Source organism: Gopherus evgoodei, unplaced genomic scaffold (genome assembly GCF_007399415.2).
Source record: "Gopherus evgoodei ecotype Sinaloan lineage unplaced genomic scaffold, rGopEvg1_v1.p scaffold_36_arrow_ctg1, whole genome shotgun sequence".
Lineage (NCBI taxonomy): Eukaryota > Metazoa > Chordata > Testudines > Testudinidae > Gopherus > Gopherus evgoodei.
In genome coordinates, this window is record NW_022060038.1 from 1,286,992 (window position 1) to 1,297,476 (window position 10,485).

General features: G+C 43.3%; 1 protein-coding gene across 1 annotated transcript; it reads left to right on the forward strand.

Annotated features, from left to right (window-relative positions):
• The first annotated feature begins 4,070 nt into the window (after positions 1 to 4,070).
• Positions 4,071 to 5,009, forward strand: LOC115641889 (olfactory receptor 52E2-like). Its single transcript, XM_030545247.1, has one exon. It carries the CDS (start codon positions 4,071 to 4,073, stop codon positions 5,007 to 5,009), a length of 939 nt encoding a protein of 312 aa, XP_030401107.1.
• The last annotated feature ends 5,476 nt before the right edge of the window (positions 5,010 to 10,485 follow it).

Genomic DNA, 10,485 nt, shown 5'->3' on the forward strand with positions numbered 1-10,485 from the left:
ACCTCCCTGGTTATTGAGTATTCCAAATCTTATCCAAATACAGGCTTACAGCCAATTGTTAGTAATTAGACTAAAATGTATTAAAAGAACCAAGAGAGTGTATGGTTAAAAGAACTGTATATGTACAGACGTGAATTAAATTCTTGAAGTTCAGATACATAGGAGAGATGGTGAGCTTTGTAGTTGCAAAGAGTTCTTTGAGAAATAGTCCATAGGTTGTAGTCCAAAGTTTATATTTCAGGGCAGCACAGTCAGAACTGGGATCTCTGCCCTTGTGTCTTAGGCTTCCCCTGCATGAAATCTCAGTTAGATCTGAGTTAAACAGCATCAGCACCCAAGGGGCTTTTATACATTTTCTAGCATCCACTTGCCCATACAGTCCTGGGTAAACAATAGCCTTTAGATGTTACCGTCTGTTTTCTAAACACCACTGGGAATCAGTTACACAGATCAACAAAGGGCAATTTATCCGTTAGGCAAACTATCATCACAAACTGCAAAGAGACGTATAGACAATGATCTTATTTCACCCAAGAGTCACCTAAATGTTAATATTCCCTTTTGCCCTGACAATTTGAGCCTCTGTTAACAGCAAGTCACTTCTTAGGCTGAAGCTCTCCAGAGTCTATTTTCTGCTCTTCCCGCTGCTCGCAGAGCAGAGGGAATTGCCTGAGAGTCCTGGCCAACATGAGAGTCCTCAGGGACTGTACAGGGGAATCATAAAGGTCCTTGGACGGCACAAGAAGTGTCAGACAACTGAGACTCATACGCTGATTCTCAGGGTCCTGCCTTCCTGTCGCAGTAAGGAGATTCCCTCTCTGCAGAGTGGCATTTTGGTGAGTTGCCTGTTTTTGCATTAAAGTTAGTGCTGAGGGCTCAGGGAGGGCTCCAGGGTTCATATCAAGAACCAGGAATTCATTAGCACAAACATCTTGAATTGCTTAATATTGTCAGAAACACCAAGGGATTTACCTGGAATAACTGAAACTAAAAATGTATTAGAAACAGTTTAGACAAATATTTGTTTTTCAGATCAATTTCTTGTCTCTTACTGTGTTCTTCTATCTGTCTCAGTAACTTCCTTTTTCTGACAGGTTTCAGAATAGCAGCCGTGTTAGTCTGTATTTGCAAAAAGAACAAGAGTACTTGTAGAGCCTTAGAGACTAACACATTTATTTCAGCATAAGTTTTCGTGGGCTAGTGGGCTGTAGCCCATGAAAGCTTATGCTGAAATAAATTTGTTAGTCTCTAAGATGCCACAGGTACTCCTGCTCTTTTTCCTTTTTTTTGGTCTATGTGTTTTTTCCTCTGGTTCACTCAGCTGTTCCAATTGAGCAACTTCACTGGCCTCTTAGGAAGTGCAGCCAAGACCTCTGCAGTGGGTATCTGTGTTATCAGATTTTGCACAGGAAGAATGTGATATTACACAGGATTCACACAGTGGAAAGATTCTGCTCTCACATTCTGCCCTCGTTGAGTCACTCCAGATTTACACTAATCTCCCTGACAGCAAAATCTGGACCCCTGTGTGTTTTGGAATCCCCATCTTTAATGCCTTGTCTCAGAACACCACATAAATTGGGGATTTCCTTCAGACTTTTTCAGCACCATAGAGAATAGAGTTCTCTGTAGCAGGATGCGAAGCTGGGCATGATTTTCACAGCTGGGGGCTGAAATTAAACACTAAGGATGAAATATTGGACCATTGAGTTCAATGGCAGAACTCTCAGCACTGCCCAAGTTCACCCTAAATCCCCAAGCAAGGACTTAAATGAATGTCCTGATTCACACCGGCCACGAACCTCCAGTGAGTTCAACTGGAGTTGTCCTGTCTCTGCTAAAGATTGGGTGAGCTCATTTGAACCAAAGAGGACCTGACAGGAGAGTTGCTGAAATCCTTAGAGGTTCATAGAATCATAGAAGATTAGGGTTGGAAGAGACCTCAGGAGGTATCTAGTCCAACCCCCTGCTCAAGCAGGACCAACCTCACTAGAACAACCCAGCAAGGGCTTTGTCAAGCCGGGCCTTAAAACTCTAAGGATGGAGATTCCACCACCTCCCTAGGTAAGCCATTCCAGTGCTTCATCACCCTCCCAGTGAAATAGTGCTAGGTGCCCTGGTCCCCTAATCATTTTTGTAACTGAACAATTAGGATAACATTTTTTTTCCAGGGAGGAAGGGAGGGTCTGCTTTCTCTGTGGCCCTGGGTCTCTGGGTCTAGACAGGATGAGAAGCATTAAAAGGCAGTTAAAAATAAAAGCTTGTTTCTGGCTTACAGGAAACCAGTGGTGTTGGTAATCTCACTGTGGGAAGCTGAGAGATGCACAATGTTTGTGTGTGTTGGGGTGGGGGGGAGAGGGGCCGTGCAGTATGTACATCACAGTGACACAGGGTCCTGAAACTGGACAAAACAGGGACTGGACATCCTGCCTAATGCACAGAGCAAAGAGGCATAATGAGGCCATGGGATAGTGGGTGTCTCAGACTGTAACGGAATGTGGACCACACTACAGCAGATTGTCTCTCACCAATCCCCCAGCTGGACCATCCCTCCTCCCGTGAGCAGACCCACTACAGTCTTGTGGGAAAGTCAGCAGTTACCAACATGGAAAAGCTGCCTCAGGAAGGGGTGTCTGGGTTTCTAGCAGGCTGCAATACGTTAAAGCTTTGTGTCATTTTGAGAAAGAGTTACTCACACTCCCACATGCATCTAACGAAGTGGGTATTCTCCCATGAAAGCTCATGCTCCAATACATCTGTTAGTCTATAAGGTGCCACAGGACTCTTTGCTGCTTTTACTCACACTGGCTCCTTTTAGTCTCCATGTCCTCTCTCCCTCCCACCGCATCTGTCTCTATTTCCTTCCCTGTACAGCCTGAGCTGCTGCTGCGGTTCTCTTCACTGGAATAGATCCCTTCACTGAATAGGTTCCTTTTCCCGGATGCAGGCAGACACTGTGTTTAACCTAGTCTGAGGAGATATTTCTGTGAGCTGCCTCTCTCAGATCTGGCACCTGATTATATCTGGCTGAGGGGTATCACTGTGTGGCAGGGCTGGAAGTTGTGGGGTGAGGAACATACATTGACAAGTGGCCAGCACTGGAGGTTTTGTGGCAGGGACTGGGATATATACTGCGGTGGGCAATACTGAGTGTTATGGAAGTGAGGAGAAGAGTATAGATGGACAAGCAGGCAGTGCTGAGGGTTGTGGGGGTAGGTAGGGAGATCTATACAGAGAAGCAGGCAGTACTGTGGTTTGTTGGGAGAGGCCGAAGGTGTAAAGTGTCACTACCCATGTACATGTCCAAACCCTTCCTCATTCTAGCTTAGCTCATGGCCTCAAATACATCTTGTGGCAAGGAGTTCCTCAGGCTATTTAGACACTGAGGGAAGAAAACATTCTATTTTTATCAGTTTCGAATTTGCCACATTTTAGTTTAGTTGAATGTCCTCTTGATCTTGTGTTATGAGGCAGGGAGAATAGGACATAACGCCTCTAGTCTGCAATATCCTGTGTGAGAAGGTGCCCAATACTACACTAAAGAGACTAGATACAGTAAAACATTGACTGACTGATCTCATGGCATTGTATTTTCTGTATGGTTTCCCATCCTGCTGCTCCTGAATCCCAGAGATTTGCTTAGTTTCTATCCGTGCTTGCACTGTGAGCAGAGTTTCACAGAGCTCTGTACCATGACACCCAGCTCCTTGTCCTGAGTTCTTATAGTTAAATCAGAACCTTGTAAAGTGTTTTAGGATTTTAAGCTTTTTCCTCCAATGACCATACACTTCACAGTTTATTGACATAGAAATTCATCTGCTATCTTACTCCCCATTTATTTGGATTTATCAGTTCCCTTAGGAGACTTCTCTGGACTTGACTCTGAGCTAAATAATATGGTGACACCTGTAAATGTTGGCAATTCACTGATCACTTCCAGTTCCAGATGCTAACTATACAATATTTATCATACTATTTTCTATAAAGTGTCTAACCGCTCTTTGCTCTGCTTCCCTCCCTTCACAGGCACCTGGAGCATTTCTGAGCTCAATCAATGCATTAACCACCTCATGGCAGCTTTCAATATCACCTCCTCCCACCCTTCAACGTTCATCCTAATGGGCATCCCGGGCCTGGAAGTTGCCCACGTCTGGATTTCCATCCCATTCTCTATGTTCTACATTACCAGCCTGTTGGGAAATTTCACAGTTCTGTTTGTTGTGTACAAAGAGCCAACTCTCCGCAATCCAATGTACCTGCTGATCTGCATGCTGGCACTCACAGACATTGCCACACCTACCTTCATTGTGCCAAAGATATTGTGTATATTTTGGTTCAATTTGAAAGGCATTACTGTGGGGGGCTGCCTCACCCAGATGTTCTTCCTTCACACTGTTTCTCTTATGCACTCTGCCATCCTAGTGACAATGGCCTTCGATCGTTATGTTGCCATTTGCAAGCCTCTGAGATACGCCACCATCCTCACCAACACACAAATAGCTAAGCTAGGGCTAGTGGGTTTGATAAGAGCTGTTCTCTTCATTATGCCTCTGCCCCTGCTCTTGAGCCGGCAGCCATTCTGTGCCAATCGTATTATCCCCCACACTCAATGTGAGCACATGGCTGTGGCAAAGATGTCATGTGGGGATATTACAGTGAACAAGATATACGGCTTGGTGCTATTCTTCGTTGTCAACATGTCAGACCTGACGCTCATTGCCTTGTCCTATGGTCTGATAATCAAGGCTGTTCTCAGACTCTCCTCCAAGAAAGCCCACCAAAAAGCCCTCAACACCTGCACAGCCCACATCTGTGTGATGCTAACGTATTATACTCCCGGCCTCTTTTCCAACCTCACAAACCAGTTTGGTCAGGGCTTCGCTCCCTACATTCACATCATCTTGGCTGACCTCTATCTCCTCATCCCTCCCCTGCTCAACCCTATCATTTATGGGGTCAGAACCAAAGAGCTTCGTGACAAAGTGGGCAAATACATCTGCAGAAAGTGATCACATGGGATCACTGACTTGAAACCTGTATGACAAGAAGGAGAAAGTATATCCCCTCGTTAATCAAGGGTGCTTTGTCTGAGTTTGGCTGAGCTCAGTGCTGTGGAAAAATTTACCTGATTTTCTATGTCCAACACTTCAGGAATAAACCAAAGACTAACAGTAACAAACTAATTCAATACAAAATGTGGACATTCACTAGCATCATGGAATGCAATTAGAAATAACTAATATGATAATGTTATTACTGTTTTATCAGCATGTAAGTTTGGGGATAATTTGGGGCTATATTTAATGCGTCTTATTGTCATTTTTTTTGTGTGAAACACCTGCAGCGCTCAATCAGGATTCAAATATCTGTACTGGGGTTTCATTTGGAATTTGATTGTCACCTTAGAGGTGTGTTGCTAATGTGGAAAAACTCCTGATAGGACCTGTAAGTTTTCTTTTTTTTTTTTTCAGATATAAAATCTGTACTAGGTATCTAATGAAAGCTTTCATTTGTTATTTGATGTGTAGGCCAATGTGTGAATAAAAAAAGTTTCATGAAGTAGATTGGGCTACCTTTATGTTAGTTTTTAAGTGATTTGGGGCTATTAATGCAGTTCTCAGCACCTCAAGCTGGGCCGGAGACAGAGCAACAGTGCTGAGGCAGAGTCGTGGATCTGGAGCTGGATCTGACCAGAGCCAGGAGATGGAGCAGCACAAACCATCTGTGACAATGGGGAGCCAAGGCTGAGATACAGTGGGGTGTTGCAGGGACATAGCCAGGACGGTGGATGCCAGCCATGCCACAAGTAACACATCAGCTATGTGTGATGCACAACCGTGGAGAGTAAGGTGCAGTCTCCATGCAGGAAACATCACCTGATCAGAGACACTTGAAAATCAGACTCGGTGGGGGGACATGGACCCAATGGGAGGGTAGATGCTGGGAAGAAGGGCTTTGCCATTAGAGTGTGTGGGTTCTCTTGTCCCTCTGTAGCAGTTGGTTGCCACGCCCAGTACCTTGTGGATATTCTTCCACTGTGACTAAACAACAAAGGAAAAGAAGAGGCAAAAAGGCATCTGTTAAAAAGTGGAAGTTAAATTCAATTGAGGAAAATAGAAAAGAGCATAAACTCTGGCAAACAAAGTGTAAAAATAGAATTAGGAAAGCCAAAAAAGAATTTGAAGAACAGCTGACCAAAGAGTCCAAAAGTAACATCAAGTATTGTTTCAAGTACATCCGAAGCAGGAAACCTGCTAAACAGCAATTGAAGCCACTGCATGATTGAGATGGTAAAGGAGCACTTAAAGACAATGACTTCATGGGCAGAGAAACTAAATTAATTCTGTGCATCAGTCTTCATGGCTGAGGATAAGAGGGAGATTCCCAAATCTGAGCCATTCTTTTTAGGTGAAAAGCTCAGGAACTGTCCCAGATTAGGGGTCATTAGAAGAGGTTTTGGAGCAAATGCATAAATTAAAAAGTAATACATTGCCAAGACCAGTTAGTGTGCTAGAAAGGATACTATTCAACATATTCATAAATGATCTGGACAAAGGGAAAACTGTGAGATGGCAAAGTTTGGAGATGATACAAAACTACTCAAGATAGTTAAGTCCAAAACAAACTGCAAAGATTTACAAAGGGATCCCAGAAAATTGAGTGACAGGGCAATAAAGTGGCAGATAAAATTCAGTGTTGAGAAATGCAAAGTAATGAACATTTGAAAACATGACCTCAACTCTACATATAACATGATAGGGTCTAAATATGGTGTTAACACTCAAGAAAGAGATTTTGGAGTCACTGTAGATAGTTCTGTGAAAACATCCATTCAATGTGCAGCAGCAGTCATAAAAGTGAACAGAATGTTGTGACTCATTAAGAAAGGGATAGATAATGAAACAGAAAATATCATATTTCCTCTATGTAAATCCATCGGATGCCCACACCTTGAATATTGCGTGCAGATCCAGTTGCTCATCTCCAAAAAGATATATTGGAATTGGAAAAGGTTCAGAAAAGGGCAACATAAATGATTAGGAGTGTGGAACGGCTGCCATATAAGGAGAGATTGATAAGACTGGGAATTTTCACCTTGGAAAAGAGACGACTAAAGGGAAATATGACAGAGGTCTATAAAATCATGACTGGTGTGAAGAAAGTAAATAAGGAAGTGTTATATATGCCCTCTCATAGCACAAGAATTAGGGGGGTCACCAAATGAGATTAATAAGCAGCAGTTTAAAACAAACAAAAGGAAGTATTTCTTCCCACAATGCACAGTCAACCTGTGGAAAACCCATCTCCATTTCTTTCAATCCCTATGCCCATTTGAGGAGGTCTATCCCCACCCTCAGGCTTTCTGTTAGTAACAGTTTCTGTTTCCACCACTTGTACTTAACTTAATTGACACTGCTGGGGCAAGGCCTTGTCAACCCTGTGGGACAAAGTGCTGCACATGTCTGTATTGCATCAAAAAGGAGGAAACTTTTCTTTTACGCCCATCTCTGATTTAATCCCATATCCTGCAAACCTCCTTTGTCTTCTGGAAGTCGCTGGGGTTCCTGCTGTTAGTGTAAGGACAATGTGTGAGTGTGACTTACAGGTTTCAGGCCCTTAAACTGGGAGGTAACTGTAGTGAGGATAGGCTCTGCCCTTTCCATCCTCCCCCACTCCCAATGCCTTAGTGGCCTATAAATAGGCTTGGAGAATTCAGTTTTTATAACTGATGGGTAATATCGAGGGTTTATCTTTTAGCTTTTTTGTATTTGTATAATTTTTAATGTTCACAGTTGTGGGAAGTATTGGGGGGAGGACAGATTATTTTCTTTAATGACAGTAGAATCTGAGATTCAAAGAGTTCAAGCTTTCAAGCTGTTAAAATACAAACATGTGACAAATGTCTCGCAACTTAGTGGATTTTCAGGTGCTCTTGATATTTCAGGAAACTTGGAAGGAAATAAAATGTCACCAGTACCTAGATGTCAATTGTGCTAAACAGGAAACGAAAAGCTGAGGTAATGATTACAGTTAAGAAAGGTGCAGATACAATGAAGAAAACTATTTGTAGACTGTGAATGGCAACCCATGCAGTGGTAACGAGATGGTGACTGTAGAGACATCAGAGCAGAAATGCATAGGTGAGCCGCTATTCAATATTCAATAATCATTGTGTGCCCCTCCTCCACCACCCCTGCTGTTCAATGGTCCTGTATGAAGATGTATGAGATAGAGGTAACCTGCTTGTGACTTTTTACACAATTTTAGGGAACTGGGCCTGAGGCTCTTTTGTGTGTTCTGCTTTGTGTGTCAGTGTGTGTTCACCTCAGGCCAGACCAACTCAGACACAGTACCAGGTGCAGGCTTTATTCTGTAAACAACATAGAACAGGATTACAGCCCAGCAGCCTCCTCATTGCTTGTCTGCTACAGTCAGTGCTGAGACCCTCCTGCTGGGAGAGCACAGGGTACATTGTACAACACATTGTACAACACAGCCCCCCTTACAAACCTCTTCTAACTCCCACAGTAACTAACCTCCCTCCAAAAAACAAGGCCACGTTCTCCTTCTGTGTCATTTTAACTCCTCTCAGGGTTTGGTGCATGTCGGTCCTACCTGTAAAGAACATAGAGCAGGATCACAGAATGAAATGAAAAATATTGGAATGATAAAGCTGATGCTTTAGCTAAATTAGCAGCAAAGGAACCTTCGGAAGTTATGGTAGTTACTAGTGTTCAAGCTATGGAACAGGAGATTAAACCTGGGAGAGATAAGGGGGATACCTTATAAATGTCACATTCCCTCAAGGAATAGAGAATATTCTCTTTAATGCAAAACAGTTTGGAATATGGCCTAATGTGCAAGAGGACGTAGAAAACTTCGTTAAAAACTACATAAGATGTGCAGCAAATTGAACAGACCATGAAATTCAGGACCCTTGTTGCACCAAAGAATTGTGGGGCTATTAAGTACAATACAGGTTGATTCTATTGATGAATTGCCTAAGATCCAAAAGGGGGATTCGTATTTATTAGTGGTAGTAGATACTTTTCTATCTTGGGGGAGGTGTTTCCCACCAAAAATGGTACTGTAGACACTATTGCCGAGAAGGTGTCAGAAGAAGTGTTTAGTAGATATAGGTCTCCAAAAATAATTGAATCAGATAATGGGCCACATTTTATAGGACAAGTTATTAAACATTTATTACAAACTTTAGGAATAAAACATCAACTACATGTTCCCTATCATCCTCAATCATCAGTGACAGTGGAAAGGACTAATCGAACTATTAAACAAGCTCTATGCAAAGTAGCGTAAGAAACTGGCAAAGATTGAGACGATAAATTACCAGTGGTGTTGGCAGTGATCCGAAGTTGTGATCGATTGGGTACTGGTTACCACCCTTATCACATTTTCTTTAGAAGGCCTATGAGATTGTGGAACCCTTTATTAAATCCAGAAGAAGAAGGAGAGGTGTCAGTTATTCAATAGGTAAGGGAGTTACAAATAGAATATAAGAAAACGGAATTTAAACTGACTGACACCACTGAAAAAGCAAAGGACTAAGTGGAGTGTGCTGGCAGCTTCCGCCCAGGGGCTCAGAGGCCAGCCCCTGGTCCCCACCGCCGGCCCTTCTGCAGACACTCAGGTTCCTAGCCTTTGGCCCCAGGTCCCTATCAGCCCCCTCTGCAGCTGCCAGGGTCCCAGCCACTGGGCTCCACTCCTGGCCCTGACTCGTGGCTCTGCGCCTCCCCCAGCTCTGGTTCCAGCCTGGGCCAAAGAGGGGCATGGACGGGAGTAAAGTCAGGGCCAGGAGGGAGCCAGCGGCAAGGAAACTGGCATTCCAGAGGGGCCAGCAGATGGGACCTGGGGAGGACAGCTGGGACCCCGAGCATTTCAGAGGGGCCGGCCGGTGTTGATCTCCCCTGGTCTGGCAAATTCTCCAGTTCAGCACAGGTCAGGTCCTGAGGGTGCCGGACAAGGGAGGTAAAACATATATATGTTTCATATGACTTTTAAACAAAACCTTTATTTGTAGATAATCCAAGCATGACACCCAGATGTACAGAAACTATTTTTCTTAACCTGTGTACTATGTACATTTTTTAACATTAGCTTTAATAAAAAAAATTGGTTCATCAAACTGATCAACTGATCAAGAAGTCATCAAGAACACAGGGACTAATGGAAAGACACCTTGCTTCAGAAGTCTGCAGTTTCTTCTGGTACTGTCGGAATTATGGTGAAGCCAAGTGCTAGGTTGATAATTAAATAGGTCAGATGATGGTGAAAGAGAGAGGGAACTTAGCGATGAAGAGAGCAGTGCCTGGTGATGGAGTGATAAGACATTAGGTGTGAGGCACTTCTAGCTGTTGCCTGATCTTTAGCTTATGTATTAATATTACTTAAGAATCCCCAGTTATCACTTTTAGGATTTATTAATTTAAAGGTTGATGGTTTCTTGTCCCCAAATCAGGTCCAGTT

Excerpts from the sequence above, each read along its gene's own strand:
- LOC115641889 (XM_030545247.1), top strand. The coding sequence starts at position 4,071 with ATGGCAGCTTTCAATATCACCTCCTCCCACCCTTCAACGTTCATCCTA.